The sequence below is a fragment of the Pseudoliparis swirei genome, chromosome 9, assembly GCF_029220125.1.
Source record: "Pseudoliparis swirei isolate HS2019 ecotype Mariana Trench chromosome 9, NWPU_hadal_v1, whole genome shotgun sequence".
Lineage (NCBI taxonomy): Eukaryota > Metazoa > Chordata > Actinopteri > Perciformes > Liparidae > Pseudoliparis > Pseudoliparis swirei.
In genome coordinates, this window is record NC_079396.1 from 6,128,515 (window position 1) to 6,147,146 (window position 18,632).

At 45.0% G+C, this 18,632-nt stretch overlaps 1 protein-coding gene across 3 annotated transcripts in view; it reads right to left on the reverse strand.

Moving 5' to 3' along the window:
* plxna1a (plexin A1a) overlaps window positions 1-18,632 on the reverse strand; it is a 257,240-nt gene that overhangs the window by 53,849 nt on the left and 184,759 nt on the right. For 2 of the 3 annotated variants that reach the window (XM_056423991.1, XM_056423990.1), the window contains exons 13-16: window positions 11,585-11,736; window positions 9,668-9,788; window positions 8,972-9,108; window positions 4,724-4,891 (exon numbers count right to left, since the gene is read on the reverse strand). In XM_056423991.1, coding sequence (XP_056279966.1) covers window positions 4,724-4,891; window positions 8,972-9,108; window positions 9,668-9,788; window positions 11,585-11,736 — 578 coding nt within the window. Of the gene's footprint in view, window positions 1-4,723; window positions 4,892-6,309; window positions 6,856-8,971; window positions 9,109-9,667; window positions 9,789-11,584; window positions 11,737-18,632 lie in introns of those variants that run through there. The other variant, XM_056423992.1, reaches the window with a different exon arrangement.

The following is an 18,632-nucleotide window of genomic DNA, read 5'->3' on the forward strand; positions in this document are numbered from 1 at the left end:
TTTCAGAATATTATGAGAGCTGCCTGCTTATTGCCCACACACCTATATTTAGAGTACCCAATACTTATCTGCTAAATTCATCTTGCTGTTTTCATAGATTTGAAAATGTAGGTCCAAAAGGGCTTCTCTAACCTCTGCTGCTGCCAGAATATATTTCCTTTGTGCCGCAGATGAACACTCCTCATTGATTTATGTTTTAAGTGCTCCGGCTTCTTTCTAAATGGAATATCCTCAACGATAATGCACCCGCTACATGTTTGGAATAAACAGTGCAAGCTAAACGCCTCGTTGGCAACCAAGTTAAAAAACTTTCTACTTGAAGCGAGTTAATTAACAGTTTGCAAGCTAGCTAGCATGAAGAGCTTTTTTAAACACTTCAATACCTCTCGACTGAATGACCTGGAAACAAAATACCAGAAGGCACACAGCACGGTACAGGGGAAAAAGGGACATTTAGAAAACTACTGTGACCGATATTTAGACTACCCGGTGCAACCAGTTTTGTAATGGGTACCATTGAGCAGCCCCACTGGCGTGGTCGGTCTATTCGGGGATGGTAGTGGCTCGATCTGTAGGGACTTGGCTTGGGAACCGGAGGATGACGGGTCAAGTGTGTACTGGTATATAGAGAGGTACCATTCCACCTCCTGTGCACTGGCAAGGTGCCCTTGGCAACAGACCCCCCCCCCTCCCCCAACTCCCTGTGTAGTAGTAGCTGCCCACAGCTCTTAACACCAGGATGGGTTACGTCATGACAATTTCACCGTGTGTCGTGTCCTGTGTACATGTGTGACAAATAAAGTAACTTGCTGAAGTTGTGGCAAACCCAATACTATCTGCCGGTTTGGGAGGAGATTTGAAAATCTAGGTCCAAAATTGCTTCTCTAACCTCTGCTGCTGCCCAAATATCTTTCCACGGTGTCCCAGATGAGCACTCCTCATTGATTGATTTTTTTAAGTGCTCAGTATTCTTCCTAAATGGAATATCATCAGCCAAGTACAATGATAATGCACAATAACCCTCCTCCCCTGCTGTTTTCTCTTCTCACTGTCTTTCATCCACTCTTGCTATCATCAACCGAGCACAATGTTAATGCTATGTAGGCGTGCACGTATTGGCACAAAGGCAAACAATGAGGCAGATATGAACGGATTTGATGCCACATCTCGCTGAGTCGTTATACTTTCTACATGAGCCAACATGTGACACTGTGACAGGGCGCAGCGGGTGAAACGAGGCAGCTATATTAGAGCTTCCACGGACTGGAAGCTGCACACACAGGGTTGTTGTTGTTGTTGTTTGTGAGCTGTGTGTGTTGTGGCATCCTCAGCCAGATGGAGCAGTGATCATGGGCCAAACATCAGGGACCCTGGGAATCAGTGAGGTGTGTGCGTGCATGTGTTGTTTCTTTTAAGCGCGGTCATCACCCCTGAGTGAGCTCCCTGAAGTAAAAGCTCAGCTTTGAGCGCCACAGCGCACACAGACACAGACACACACAGTCACACACACACACACACACACACACACACACTCGCAGTGGGTGTGCGATGCAGTGATTAGGCCTCGGCTGCTTCTCGGCCGGTCCTGCTGGGCAAAAGGAGCAAAGCTGGATTCATCAACCTCTGTTCTCTAACAAGCTTTCTATCTATCTGCCACCATCTAGTGATGAGTCACTACTAGGAAGAACGCAGATAGAAAGCAACAGAGTGAAGGCAACAACAATAAACAGGATAAAAGAAGGTAAACTGAGAGGAAACAGAGTAAGATAGCTGTCTGTCGTAACATCTTGAAATACATTAGGAAGATAGGAAAAGAAAGAGATGCAGGATATCAGCGAGAATACGGAACGGGAAAGCGTACAGCAGGTGTCCTGACATATGTGAAGATGGAATAGGCCTATTCAAACAGGTGGATAACATCATACTGTGAACTCATTAGTCTGGGCAACATGTTAGGCACTGCCAATTCACAGGAGGTGGGTTTAATGGAGGAAAACATTCTCCAGGACACTCTTGACCTTCGTCACCAGCAGGCGTCAAGTTCTTAGAGATTCACTTTAAGATCCAAAATCCAGACGGAACCAGGCAGCAACCTCTTTTTGAAAGTGCCTTACACCTGCATTATGTCTCATGGCCAGCAGGAGGCGACTCCTCTAATTGCAAAAATATGTTTGATTATATAGAAGTCTATGAGAAAATTAATTCTCACTTGATTTATTAGTAAACTTTGTCAACATTAAGTTATGGTTTTTAATGATTGACAGATCCTTAAAAAATGTTTCGCTCATGAAAGGTATTTGGACATTTTTTGTTCCTGAGTGGGAGGAGAATCAAACACATATAGATAGATAGATAGATATATACTTTATTAATCCCCAAGGGGAAATTTGTCGTGACAGTAGCAGCAACACACAAGAGTAAAAACAAAACACAAAATGTAAGAAACAGGGATGAAAGATATAGAAGTATACAAGTAAAATAAAAGTAAAATACAAAACAAAATATATATGTAAATATACAACACACATGCATACACAACACACAACAACACTGACAAATCAAATACACAAAATATTAAATATAGACAGAGTGCAAAAAGCAAAGTGTGTGTATGAGTGCAGAGCTAATGAAATGCAATGTGTGTGTATGTGTGTAGTGCAAACAAATGAGATGTGTGAAGTGCAGATCAACACTATGATCTGGCAAGAGGTGATCTGTTGTAGAGCCTCATAGCCGTCGGCAGGAATGTTCTCCTGTATCTGTCCTTGTGGCAGCGGAGCGTGAGGAGACGTCTGGAGAAAGTCCTCCTCTGTCCCTGTAGGAGGTGGTGGAGAGGGTGGTCCGGGTTGTCCAATATGGACACAAGTTTCTTCAACGTCCTCCTCTCCACCACCTGTTCCAGGTGCTCCAGCTGGCAGCCGATGATGGAGCCAGCCTTCCTAACCAGTTTGTTGAGACGGCTGGTGTCACCGGCTCCGATGCTGCTCCCCAGCAGACAATGGCGAAGTGCAGCACACTGGCGACAACCGACTGGTAGAATAACTCCAGCATCTTGCTGCACACGTTGAAGGATCAAGCTTTCTCAGGAAAAAGAGTCGACTCATCCCCTTCTTGTACACAGCGTTGATGTTGGCCTTCCAGTTCAGTCGGCTGTCGATGGAGACGCCCAGGTACTTGTACTCCTCCACCATGTCCACGTCCACTCCCAGGACACTCAGCGGTGGAGGAGCTGTCGCCTTCCTCCTGAAGTCCACCACCATCTCTCTGGTCTTGGCCACGTTCAGCCGCAGGTGATTCTCCCCGGCCCACTTTACAAAGTCGCTCACCACTGCCCTGTACTCCTCCTCCCGTCCATCCCTAATACACCCGACCACTGCAGAGTCATCAGAGTACTTCTGCAGATGGCATGACTCCGTGTTGTACTGGAAGTCACTGGTGTACAGGGTGAAGAGGAAGGGAGACAGAACAGTTCCCTGTGGGGCTCCAACATCACTGACCACCGTTCCAGACAGCACACGCCCCATTCTGACAAACTGTGGTCTGCCTGTGAGGTAGTCAGTGATCCAGGAGATGGTGGACGCGTCCACACCGACCACCCGCAGCTTCTCACTCAGCAGCAGTGGCTGGATGGTGTTAAATGCACTGGAGAAGTCAAAGAAAGTGACTCTCACAGAGACACCGGTTCCATCCAGGTGCGACTGTCTGTGCCCCAGAGGGATTACAATCATTGTCAAATGCAAGAAAGATTCAAAGCACCCAGACTAAACAACTCGTGAAATAAAACTGAGGCTGAATGGGGCTTTAGAAAAGCCACTAAGTTAGGGCTCAGATCACAAGCAACCCAAGTCTGCATAATAAAGACCAACATATGTGTGTGCACGTCTGCCCTCCCTGAGAGTGAATTTACTTTCAAGTGAAAGTATTTGCATATGTGTGTGTGCTCCTCGTCTTCAATGCTTAGGCATGAAGGCAGTGTTTTCATTCAGTTTGCGTTATACAGAACCGTACTGCTTGACATGCACTAATTAAAGCAGCAAACTTCAGTCTCACACAGCTGATCAGTATTAGCTGCCTCTTCAATCACCGACCGCATTCAAACAATTAGCAAGCTGTAGGATCTTAAGAGGTAGATTTTAAAATCTCTTTGGGGATCAGGCAAGTCTCTGATTTCCTCAGCTAAAAATGTCTCACTTGAGCCAGATGAAAAATATCCAGAGGCACCGTCTGCTTGCCTCCATCAAAAACCCGTCGTCAGAGGCTCAGAACACTCGTCCAGCTTTACAGTCTGCTCAGACGGCTTTGAGAGCGCCTCCGTACATTTTGTCTAGCTAATGCTGCAGCATCACAAGCAGTGGCGGAAGAAAGTCAAGGTGCAGGCTCGGATTTCCTCAAGCCACGAGGCTTGAGGAACAACCATCTCCAAAAAAACGTGGAACTTTTTTTGTTGGTTTGGTGCATTCATTGAGCCCCCTTCAGGGACAAAGCTGCTTGGATGTATTTCAGGACCAACAGCCATTTGTTCCTCGAACACCCTCTCTCGACCAGAAACACTGTTATTTAGTGAGATGGCAAGTTGCCAGAAAAAGATACTGCGAGCCGGTTTGTCTAGAGGCATTAGTTGGGCAACAGATGGGCATAGCTGACATCAATGGACTCAATACAAGAAATTAATAAAACGACGTAATCCAGCTAAGTAAACGGTAACCACAACACAAGCGCTTACCTGGCAATGCTCCAGTCAGGCTCGATCTTCAGCACTGTGGGGTCTTCGGTGTAGTTGAACTTGACCTCAGGGTTTCGGAGCTCAGCGTCGTCGATGTCCACGAAGAGGGATGCACCGACCGTCGCTAATCCGGCTGGTGTCACGCACACTATCTCGCGGGCATTCCTCCTGGATGGACAGACAAAAAGGTTGTTGCGGGAAGGTGATCCGATAATCAATGTGCATTTCGACGGACAGCAGCCACATTCTGCGCCAGCTCGTTGAAATGCTATATCCGCGCAATGCATCGCGGGCGCAGAACTGTCGAGGTCCTGCTGTCTCATAGCAAACCCGTGATACAAATACATGCAAGATTGTGGAGAGAATATTTACAGTGAAGTGATTTTCTTCTGGAGCAAGAAATAATGCACAAATAAACCAGAGAGAAGCACAGAGAGGAGCCCTGCATGAAGAAGCTGTCTCGCAGAGTTTGATCACTTTAAACAGATAATTATAATGATAATAAAGAGGCAATGATTACTTTCTCGTGCCAAGACGTTCCCTAAATACGGTCCAGGCTGAGGCATTGACATATTTAATGACGTGCCGAATGTTTTTGTAATTATCAGTGTCCAGCCTGGAAAAGCCAATTAGTCTTATTCTCTGGAACGTCATGAGATAATCCCACTTGTGACTGACGCACTTCAGTCCAAGCAAGCCCCAGCAGGCATGGCTGCATTCTGCTGACCTGCTGGATCCGGGCAGTCACAGTTGGATCGTTTGATTGCAGCAGTGTGAGCCATAAACATCTATTTATAATTTGTGTGAATTGTACCGGCCGTCTCTAGCCTTGGAACCGTTGTTGCATGGATCACCCCTCTCTCTTCTCTCTCCTCTCCTATTTCTACACTGTCCTCTGGCAAATATAGGTGAAAAATGCCCAAAATAGGGGTTCCCTTTATCTAGTGTATGTTTGCATTTTTGATCAGATCTCAATATGCAAATTATTTAGGCTTGGCATGGGACTTAAAATATGTCAGGTCCCGGGTGAAGGCAAGCCCTGGCGTGGATGGGCGTCAGGTATTTTTAGGGCGCGCTATCTTCTCTGCCACTTGTAGCTTTTGCTGGGCTTGCTTAAAATGATGAGGTCAGATCAGTCTCAATCATTGCAAACGCACACAGAGAGACTCACAAATGCAAAACACAAAGACGTCACGGAGATAAACCACGCCACGAGAATGAAGCAAATGGCGCTCATGCGATTGGTTGAAAATCAGGGCGACATCTGATTAGCTACAGATAGGTGTATGTTGAATAAAACCGCATTTGCGAATCGAGCCACGGCATGGGGAGTCTCAAAAACCCGATTTGTAAATCGAATATAATTGTGAATTGTTCTTTGCGCATTTGTGATTATTGAGACTTATCTGACCCCAAATAAAATAGCAGGAAGAGGCACAGTTCAGGGCTCTTTTCAACTTGCCGAGTGGATTGTTTTCCTCTAGGATTAGAAAAAGTTACATCCGGCTGAGATCCAGAACCTCCACGTTTAGAGGTGGTCAGGACGATCCGATTGTAAGGCGATCACAATGTATTTACAGCTTGCATTAACATCCATGATGATGATGGTTTATTTGTCGTTTGCTAGAGTACAGGTACAAAAGCATCGAAATTGCAAGAAAGGGTGGATGAAAGATTACAGCATAACATGAGGGAAGAAGGCGAGAAAAAAACAACAACCCACCGACTATGCCCCGAGAGGGATACAGTGTGGGAGCAGGAAAAAAACACTTTAGCACATAAGCACATACATCTTAGACATGACTTGCAACGAGTAGGAAGGGGGGAGGGGAGGTAATCCAAAGACTGAGTGATCTAAGCCCATCCATTGGGGGCAGAAGGTAACCAGCACCGACAAGCAGCCAGCCGGTCCAGCAGCCTTTCACGGTGCCAGCCACAGCCCCGTCCTGTCACACTGGGGGTAAGAAGCAGGCGAAGGCGTGGGATGGGGGGGGGGGGGGGGTAGTGAATGCATATCAGTGTGAAGAAGTTTGTGTGTGAGTGGCCTGGTACGTCGTCCTCCCCCAGGCCACAACGGACAGAGTTCTCAGTCCGCAAGATGGTCGTTGCCATGGAGATAGCCTTGAAGGGTCCTGGGGAGAAAACAACCACAGGTGTCTGTGGATAGGGGGAAGGGAATGAGAGAGATTCTCACTTCAGTGATCTTCGGGGGAGTTGTTGTTCCAGTAACGGCCTTGGCCAAGTCCCGTTCTGGTAGAGGGAGCCGAAAGCAGATAAGATTGGGATTGTTTGGTCTTCCAGTAGCTGCATTCAATTTGCGCAACTATTATTCCTCCATTTTCCTCCCATTTCCCAATAGGATTTCAAATCGATCCAATTTCGTCGGGCACCCATAGGGGGCTCTTAACGGCTGTCACCGCTTCCTCAATTTTCCGATTAGCCAGGGCAACGCCAAATCCAAACAGCAGAAATCCTGTAATCATGTTTCCGAATAGGTAGATGTCTTCTACGTCCTCCACGGAAAGGGCTGCTAGGCACACGACACGCCAACGCTCCCACGCGTCCATCGTGTAACCAGCTGCAACCGTCCCGGCAGGACGGGCAGGTTCCCCGAACCCGAGCTTCTCGTCGAGAAGACGGTGTCAATTGCGTTGAGAGACCAGTTGATCAGATGATCAGTTGATCGGTCCATGGTTTTTAGTTCGAAGAGCGATGAGGAGAGAGTCTCTCAAGTATAAAACAAGACAAGACATGACGATAGGAGCCAAGCAGGGAAGGGAAGGTCATGGGGAGGAGAGGGAGAGAAATTGCGACCGCCTTCGAAGAATACATATATTATCTAAATAATATATGTATATATTATATATTATCTAAATAATATATGTATATTTAAGTTGCAAATGAGGCATGTGTGAACAGCAAAGCTTTGTTATATTTATGTGTTGGTATTATATGTGATATAACCCTTCCTCTACAATATTAACTTCCTATTAATATCAAATGTGATGCGTTAAGTGTTGGGAGCACGAGAAGGATGTAGAAACCAGTCATGTGAAGTCATGTTTAATGAAGTTAGTACCTACCATGATTGGTGCACAGACCAGGATCAACGGCACCAGTCACAAACACTGGGGGATGCAAAGAGTGTGTGTGTGTACTTATGACTGTGTGTGTGTGTGCGCGTGTGTGTCCCATAGGCAAAATAATATTTTCAATTGCAGTCCCCAGTAGCTACACTATCTAATATGTATTTAGCACAGTTGAGTGGTGGCTGCTTTTCTGGGCCACGACTTCACAGAAGCGACAGGGGGTGTGTGAGCGTGTGTGTGTGTGTGTGTGTGTGTGTGTGATGTGTATGTTCGTGTGCACACTTTAATGTATTGGCCCACGTTTTTTTCGTGCCTCTATGTGCCACGGCAGTCACACAGAAAGGGAGAGGAGTGAGAGAGGAGGGAAGGGAGAGAAAAAACCTACAACATCCACCTCTCCCAACGCCCCTTGGCCTGTAACCATAGCAACCCCATTCACAAAGAACACATGCCTACAAGCAACCGTCACGAGACGCCGCAAATACAGTCGCGCAGTTGCGGGTGGGACGGATGAAGACGCCGTTGAGTGGAGCAGACAGTTTGGGTGAAGTGGGTTGGATGACTGCGACATCAAAGCCAGCATGTAGATTAGCTAGGACAGGCTAATCCGTGCATTTGAAGAGCATGTAGCTGAGGTGGTACTTATTCCATGCATTAGATTAGAGAGTGAAGACAAAGAGATGTTGTGCGTCTGTAAGCAACTAGCATGCACACACACTTCAACACAATCATTTGGGGCGACTGAGTGAGTGGTTAACAGGTCCGTCTTTCAATCAGGGGGTTGGTGGTTCAATCCCCGCCCTAGTCGGTGTGTCCTTGAGCAAGACACTTATCCCTGAGTTTCTCCCCGTAGCTGTGTCTACGGTGTATGAATGTAACATTTAAAGTGTCTCTGAGTATCTTAAAAAGCGCTATAAAATAAATGGATTATTATTATGCATGCACGTATTTCTTTGAACCATTAATTTTCCCGTATTATCTACAGTACCTTCAGTCATAATTATGAATTGGTTTTACTATCTTAAGTGCTCTGTTTTTGTCTTATTCTTATCTTAAATGATATTCCCCTCTGTTGTGTTGTTTCCAATTTCCCCTCTGGAAATAATTAAAATTTCATTTAGATTCTAAAATACCCCCAAGAACAACAACTGTGCCTTACATTTTGAAGGAGCAGGGCTGCGGTCCGATGCTGACAGATACGTCGCTGCCCGCGTTGAGGTAGCTGCCCTCGATGGTGATCCGGGTGCCCCCGGAAATGGGCCCCTGAGACGGCTGGATGCGGCTGAAGTATGGAGTCTGGAGGAGAGAGGAGGAGAGAGAAGGAGAGAGGGAGGACACTTTATTTCTTCAGCAAATAAATCAAATAAAAAAAGGACAGAAAGCAGTGATGAGATGCTCAGTATAAAGTAATCCAACCACATGGGACACAATTGAGCATGAATGAGGTGGCATAAAAAACAGTCTATGATATAATAATAAAATATTCTTATGGATAAAATCCACTGAGTTAATATAAACAACATTTTAGAGGCGTGAAAATAAAGTACTGACTGAAAGCTCATGGAAAGTGAAATACGCACACTGGTTCTTCGTGACAGTGGGAGTCACCAGCATCTCTAAGCAATGCAGCCACAGACTAACCCAATTTGACAACTTGTATGCCCTAAATATAACACATTTAATAAGACAGCGATTGTCCATTAAAACTGATTGTGGTTGACCAAAAGAAAAACTCCTCGAAATGATCCAAGCCAATTTCAAATTGAACCCCGGTGATGTGTCAAGGAAGCGGGTTTGTCTTTGAGCCATCGCCGTCCATATAGAATAGAGTACAGCCCCTTTGCATGGCGCTTACCACAAAGGTGAATGGCCTGGGAGACAGGGCTCTGTAGTCGTTGACGCAGTCCCTCACACACACCTCCACCTGAGCTTCTTGGACCCTGTAGCTGGTCGCGTCATTCAGCAGACACACTATCCTGTGGAGGGAGAGTTGAAGGGATGGAGGAAAGGAGAGGGGTCAGGGTCAACCAAAGGAGTTTAAAGGGACAGGACACAAAATCACACGAACGCATATGTTCCCTGTAGTGCTACTCATTAATCTCGATTGTTTTGGTGTGAGCCGACGAGTGTGAAGAGTTTTTTCTTTCTTCCCGACTGCAGGCCTGCACAGAAGGAAGTATTCATTAACGCAAGGACAAAGAGGCTCGTGCTCCTGACCGCCGGCTCACCTGAGCGAGCTGAAGTCACAACGCCAAAGAGGACGCCATAAATGTTTACGTCTCTTCCTGTCACAAGCCTCTAGTCCATGAGTGGATGTAGCCCTCCTCCTGTGCTGTGAAACCAACTGCCGGCAGAAAGTACACGGGTACCACATGAAACTGCTCACAACTGCTTTTCAAAATTGTTTCCAACACTTGGCTACTCACACCATAACCTTATAAACTGATACATAGCACTACAGATAAGAGGAAGTGAACTGCTCCTTTGACACCAACCAAAACACCTCTGACATCTCACCAAAGGCTGCTTCAGTCCGTGCTCAGTATGTGTTAACCAAGAGGTTTGCACAAAATCACTGTTTCTACCCACAGTCATTATGTGCTTAAGCCTCAGCGAGTTTGGCCAATCTCATGACCGCGTCAGACTATGTATGCGTTCTACACGGCAATACGATATCTGACACAAATGTCTGGGTTTCAGGATGGGTGACTGAAAGAAATGAAAAAACAGGAGGATGACTCAGAAGGAGGGGAAGTTATATTCGAAAAAATGTAAAGATTCCTCGACATGTTCGAAGTAGTGCGTGGATGACGGGAATGATGTGCAAAATAACTGACGTGTGTGTAATATCGGACTCGAGAGGATGCCCTCTATCTCAACATGCATCGCTTCCCGACTAACTGCACGAGCGAGAGATTGTTTGATCGGCGTGAACTCAATTCCTCAGCCATGTAGGACTCTGCTGAGGAGTAAATGTCAGGATGAGAACAATAAAGGAAAGAGCATATGTAGGGAGTAATGGAGGGGAACAACAGATGGAATTTACAGACACACATAGACACACACACACTAAAATCACACACTCAGCTGCTTAGTGAGGCTGCGTGTGCTCTGGTCAACATTGGTCAGGATGAGAGGTGCTGCTGTGTGTGTGTGTGTGTCCTCAGATCAGTGAGCGTGTGTGTTTGTGAGGCAGACAATTGTTACCTGTCCAAGTGTGTGTGTAATGCATTCATCTGTGTGCCTGTGCCATTTTCACATTTTGTGAACGTCTTTCTTTGCTTGTTCGAGTATTGTGTCGCAATTTGCGTACTTTTGTACTCACTCTTGCTATTTTGAGTGCATAAGTGACAAAGTACAGCACAACACAGTGCGCTGTGATTACCCGGATGGTGTCATCAGAACTGTCGAAAAACTGTGGACCGCTGGACACTTGTCCACTCTCGATGGCAGCCATTGGCTAAGTAGTTGCTCCGGTGAACACTGCACTATGCTGTGTATATGTGTCAAGATCCAGTTTACCGTTGTCGGATCAAAGCCATCAGCTTCGTGGGTAAATCTGTTTTCTGAATGATTTGGCACTGCAAATAATGACACCGTTGCAATTGTAATTTCAGATGGTTGCACAACAGCTGTGTTCCATATGCTACAATACCCACTATTCAAGGAAGTATATCGTGTAACCTCAACTGTGCATTGAAGTGTACGAAAGCAGCGTTGGTGTGTTTGTGCTTGAATGCTTGCGAGACTTGTCCTCTGCTCCTCAGCTTACTTCTCTGCACTCACGTACTCCTCCTCGATAGGCACGCAGGGAACCTTGCCCAGCCGGACCCCCATCTTGATGTCTCTGAACTGTAGACCCAGGTTCTCCCCCAGGATGGTCACCCTGGTTCCCCCTTGGCGAGGCCCCGTCTCCGGGAACAACTGGACCAACAAGAGGATGGAGATGGAGGAGGAGGAGGAGAAAGAGGAGATGGAGGAGATTTAGTTCCCAAATTAAGAAGCAAAAGGAGACAATATATTATATTCACACATGCATGAACACATTGAGGGCACAACATGCATCCACTGTGTGCTGACCCATCCATCCAGCTTAAAGTCTGAAAACACCCCCAAATCAACACACAGGGATACCAATAAAAAAGCCTAAACACACACACACACACACACACTCACACTCACACACTCATTTAAATTTTAATGAAGAAAAATGACCCTCCCAGGATTGAAAAATACTGAAAATGAGAAAAAGAGAGGACGAAAAACTAAAAAACCCGGAACCAACCAGGCACCAAGCGAAAAGCATCATCTTGGGGGTTTAATTGAAACTTATTACGCCGGCTTGGCGGCGGGGCATCGCAGGTGCAACGCTCAGTTGCGCCGCCGAACCATAATGTGATTTATCTCGCCAGATTATGGTGCATAACGCGGACAGGTGTGGTGTGACAAAACAAATGCGGTGACTGATGGACGGTGGCTGTCAAGAGCACACACACACACACAAACACACACATACACACACAACTGCGGCACGGCAGCGCGCACACACACCTAATCCCTAACAAGCATCAGAAGGTAATTATGTGTAATCTGTCCGTTGCCCTGCTCTGCAGTGCTTGGCTGAGCAGAAATGCAAACAGGTGCCGGCAGCATGGAGTTATTATTACAACACAGACATCAACAAACAACAGACCTTGACAAATGGTGATTTATACAGTGTGGACTAGACTTGGGAATGAAAAGAAATTTGGCTTGCCAGACACACATGATCTAACTCGAAACTTTTATGCAGAGAAAGTCAGCTTTCGGACGCCTTGCTTCAGGAGGCAACAGCCACACTGTTGCCCAATGAACAGCATTAGTACATCCGCTGGAGGTTAAATGCCTTGCTCAAGGGCCCTTCATTTGAAGGCACTGATGAACGGAAGAACAATATGCATCGACTGCAAAAAAGGAAACCAGATGGTCCGGGGTTTCGTCTACTGCATTGCCGAACGTTCCCACAGAAATACAATTATAGTGGAAATCGAAAAAATTAAAGAAGGGGAAATGGAATGGAAATCATAATGAAAAATGATCAAATTGAAAGTTTAAACATGAGCGATTAGCATGAAAATGACAACGGGGAATAATTAAGAAAAATGTAACTAACACAAATGGAAAGGGATGAAAATTAAAAAGCTTACATATAAATGTACAAATGAAAAGCTGTGCCTGAAAGCCGGTTGTTACAACTCGGATATGACATATTTTTAAAAAGTGAGGAATTTGATCATCTCCCACTCCCAGTGGTAGCATCATCAGCAAATCATAAGAGGTTTGAGCCGTCTCATATTTCTACAGACAGAAAATGTATGCCATCAGAATAATCTAATCTGCCATGATCCCATAAATAACTACACATGGTTACTTAATCTTATTTTATTGTGGTAGATCGAGTACCAAATTATTCAGTGTAACAGACCGCCAGATTGAGCACATTTTGGAAGCTCTCAGCAAAAACCTTTGGCAGCATCATGCAAAGTACATACCTTACTTTAAATATGCAAAGACAGACAGGCAACATCAGTCTTAATGTGTTTAAGAGGAATGGGTTGAACTGGAACATAATGTCCAAATATATGAAGAGCTGGGTTTTAAAAACTAATAAATTCCAAAGAAATCTCTAAAAACAACCTCGGAACTGTCGCGAATTGACCTAAAAAACCAAGAGGGAGACGGAGAGCATTCTGGCCTGTGATCATGCGGCCCACTATTTGGAAGTTGACCCACGTTGGAACCTCAGGCGCCAGTACAGCCTCAGCTATCGCTTCCACAAACACAATAGCTGGTAAATACTGACCAGAGCGAGTAGCCATCGAGCTCTAGGGTACAATATGGACAACAGATGCCAGGTTGTGGAAATTGGTGCTTCAGATAGTTTGGGAAGAATGACGCTATGATACCACTTAACACAATATCAGCCCGCCACCAAGCCGTGGGACATAAACACTGGCAGGGCCACAGACAGGCAGGCAACAGAAGAAGTGGATCCGTGTAAAAGGATTACTCCCAACATTTGAGGGGGCGGGGGGGGGGGGGCACATTGCATTGAACTGGTGACGTTTTCCCAGTAGCCTAATAGGGTTAACCTGAAGCTCCAGATCATTGGAAAATGGGCAGGCCCTTTCAAAAAAAATACTTCGGGGTGGTTATTGGAAAAAACATGGAGACTGAACAAATTAGGTCAACCGGCTTCTTTCAATGGAGAAAGAACTGCTGCGAATGATTTACGGAGCCGCCAGCGTTGTTTTGAACAGACCGCCAGCCCTTTGCCCTGATTGGTCTGGAAGCTACTTGTGCCGACTCAAGCGCTCGACTTGATTCTTGCGTGAATCGCGCGACATCGAGAGAATCTGGGTGCCGTGCAAGGTAAGTCTCCTTGCCCAGATGGATACAAAAGCTATCTTCAACTTGTAAACTATGGAGTAATAAAATGCCCAGCTTAGTAATATTCATTGAATCTGTGACCCAACTCAACAACTTTCCTATGGACCATCTGTCCTTACACTTGTTTTGTGAGAAGATAGGTGAGGTTGCGATAGCTGCCGGCATATTTTGTGCAAACTGCCTCCACATGCATCCGGGCAGGCGGGATCATGATGGAACGCTCAAAACATTTGAGATTGGGGAAGCACTGAGAGAAAGAAAATAAGAAAAATAAAGGGTGCTGGATGCAACCCGGCTAAGAAACTGTAAGTTGACCAGAGGCCTCACATACTTCACTAAGGAGACTTAAGTAAGCAATAACATTGCCTCTAATGAGCCACATTTTGATCTCGAGCTATGCATCTGAAACATGATCGTTGTGGTACAGAACGTGGAGCCAGACCACTACACCTCCTAGCTGTTGGTTGAGTGCCATCATATTATTTCTGGGATATCTGTGAGTGGGTCTCGCTTGTAACCTCAGAAACTTTTGGAAGTATAAAAGTATGGCAACACATAAGATAACCATTGCTTACGGAGCCTGTGGGCTCGCAGGCAGACGCCGCAGTGTCGACATGAGACCTCAAAGCAACTTTAGACCCAGGCTGCAGTGATTTGACACGGCACGACCACATTCGAGCGCATAACCACCAACCTCTGGGGAGTATGAAGTAAAGACGCCCTGAAAGCTGGAAAACGGACCTCAGGAGGTTTTGGAGGGATATTGATGTCATACGACACAACAACCATCAAACCCTAACTCATGAGAGTTAGGATGGTTTTTAATGGATGACAGATTGAATTGTTCCCCGCGAGCAGACGAACCGATCTAGGACTAAACCGACACATGGTCCACAAACGCTTGCAAGCTCTGCCAGCTACGAGCCGCTAACCACCGGAACATGGAGCAGACCAGCGAAAAGGGCTGAATAGTCAGACTGAATGGCACATTTATTACCACTCTGCCTCACGTTGCACGCTGTTTTGGGCTGCATTAGCCAGCAAAGTTTGCGCATGTTGAGCAATTTTGCAGAGAACCGCAGTCTAAATTGAAAAAGCATGCCGTCTATGCAAAAAGGATGAATGGAGAAAAAGGATTTCCTTCCACCCGGTTTCCAATTTTGAGACAACTCAGAGCTTGAGAAGAAGTCTTCCGTGTAAATGTCGTGTAAGGGGGCTTACATGCTTTGGAGGTGGCAATAAATCAATTTCTTTGGAAAGAATCTTTGACATACTGTATGTTTTTTCTTTATGCGTTTGGCAACTTCATTTGGATACCAATGACCAAGAATCCAGTGGAGGTAAAGTAGTGTTGCGTCGTTATGTGGTGGTGTGGCCCTCATATTGCAGTCTGACCACAGGGTGGCCACATCAGATCGTCAACATTAGAGCAGTGGTTTCCTAGTAGTCTGTCATCTAGACTGTACACACATGTGTGTGTGTGTGTGTGTGTGTGTGTGGGCTGAAACATGCTGTGGTCTGAGCAGTAACCAATAGCACATGGGCCATGGAAGTGCAGCAGCTGTTTAAAAACTGGGAAAGTTGTCCATGTGTTCAGAAAACAATGAGGGGATTCTGTGGGAATGGTTCCATCAAAACGGGGAATGCGGAACATTTTTTATTTTCAGCGGGCTTTTTCTGGTTTCTTGAAACACTGCCTCAAACAAATTCATAATGTATTCATTTTGTAAAAGTTTGGAATGTTTAATTGGCCACTACATTTTCTCAAAATTAAATGTTAATTTTTTGGGAATATATGGAGAATATAACTCTATGAAGATTCATCACTGAACAACATTGTGAGAAATTGGCAACCAATACTTGGCCTTCTAAGACTTTTTTTTTTAAATTACAAAAATGGGAACAACAAACAGCAAAACATGCCTCGGTGTCTTCGGCTTGAGAGGATTCAGCTGTCTAAGCAGAACAAGACAAGACTGGAGGTCATTACTGGAGGTCGGCATGATGGACGAGCTGATGTTGGTGTCACTCGAGGGATCCACAGTCTAAGACTTTGATGCTGAAGGGTCAATGGACATGTGGTGAGTATCAGCACAAAGGTCCAGAAAACCAAACATTGAAAAGCGAGAGGACGGATGAACAAGCAACCGGTTGTACGCCCAAGTTATGGTCTGTTTGCACAGTGAGTTCTGGTGAAGAAATGTAAACGGAACATTGCCACGTAACCAGCATCTGGTGGTTTAATATAATTGATGTCCTTTTCCCTTTCAGTTTCTTTACAAGCTCGTTCAAGTCAACAGAATGCCTGTCAAGTGAATAGCTCATGTGCCGTATTTGTACACATAATGGAGGATCTGCAATGAAAAATACTAATAAAACCGTCCCGGAAGGTAATATAAACTAAACAGGTCAAACATTAATGCATGAATCAAGAGAATAGAGACATTTGTTATCGATATCAAGGTGTCTTTCACTCTTTGCCACCATAACTCTTTCGACATTTATTAGTCCCAGTCTCGCTCTGCTTGTTACTAGTTGATCACAATATAAACCCACAACACTCTAAAGCTCCTTCTCGCGTCCTTGTGCACAGCCTCATGCACATCACTCACATAAAAAAAAAAATGAATTTTTTTATTTTAATTTGAGAATGCATGTTTATTGGATGCATTTACAACGCGTATATTCTCACAGATGGTTAGTGTGTTGCTGTACGTGACCACCGTTAAGACACCAAACAGCATTATGCAGCAACACTTACTAACAAGAACTAGTTGCGGGGGAATAAAACCAGAAGAACTGCAGAAAGCTGTGTCTTCTCTCTGCGTCCTCCATGTTGACATTTACATCATTTTCTCATCCTCACACACATTTATGAAACCCTTTTATCCAGAATAAGTTATCTGACTATAAAGCGACACATCTCTCGATCTCCGTTATGTGGGTGTGTCTCAAGAACGGTTCGATCTACCTCACACTTGGTGGATGTATCGCTGGGGACCCAACGGTGTGCACTGTCAGAGGTTGCAGCTTGAACACTTGACCCATTCAATATTAATAAACTTTGAATAAACAAGCGTGGAGCTCTTGAGTCGAGCATGCTGCCCGCGGAGGGACTTTTCACGCCGTGTGTGGCATCACCAACCCAGTAAGGTTAAGAGTGAATCCCTCACCGAGTCACACGGCCATGATCCAGCGGTTGGGTCTGAACAATATATTGAGATGTAGTGAAAAGATTGACATGAAAACATCTACTTTCTCATGACATTCAGTTAATATGTGTACGTCTTTAATGAGACAAATTGCTCTTAAAACAAGTGGCCAATGTCCTTAAGGGACAGATTACAGCCCTGGTATGAAGATAATCATCTCATTCATTAAATGTTCATTTTAGTCTAAATCAAGCTTAAATATCTCATTCTATTCACAGATTGCGTCGCTGCTATGGCTGTGAAATTAATTGGTTTCCACAATAGCGTTTCTGAGAAGGGACGTTGTTCCTCACGTCTGTGACTAATACCCACTGAAAGTCAAGACGGAAAGAAAGGCGGGAAGGATAAACATCCACGAACAAAAAGGAAAGAACAGTTATGATTGATTCTAAAAATGCATCTGACAAATGCTGGATTTGTACCCTTTGAGCCTTAAAAACACTTCACAGAGAGAGAGCGACACGCAGAGAGATGACCCAACCTAAAAGACGGCTCAAGAAACAATCAAGCCAAACAAACCTCTCCGTGCCTCTCTCTCTCTGTGGAGTACCAGTGTGATGTAATAGTAAGTAATAATACCACATCCGTGCCAAGGGCAAGCACAAGGTCCCAACAAGTGTGTGTCTTAATAGCGGCACATTAAAAATGGAGCTTTTCATTCTCGGTTCAGGACACGTAGGGCTTCCGTGAGCACGGGGGGCTTCGACACAGAGAGCTGACGCAATGGCCTATCAAGGTCTACCAGCGTTGGCTCTCCGCAGGTGACTTTGCATCCTTCACGAGTTGACGGGATTACGAAGTGGTGCTCAAGGAAGTCCTGTCGCTTTTCTTTGTGTGATTTTAGAACTGTGACGTTGGAGAGAGTTTTGATGTGAGGAGAGACGGGTTTGGGGCTGTCGGATATTCTTTTCTTTTTTTTCCTACCAATTGAGGTTCTCTTGAGTTACACTGTCTCGGTTATTATACATTTATATATATATATATATATATATATATATATATATCGATATATACATACATTTAAAAGAAGACTCATATATTATAATATTTATGATTACAAGTCATTAAAATTATGAACAATTATCAAGCCACTGAGACTGAAAAGTGAGAAAATACAATTTCTTCTGCTTTTGATATTTGCTAAATCAATTGGTTTTCCACATCATGATAAACCAAATG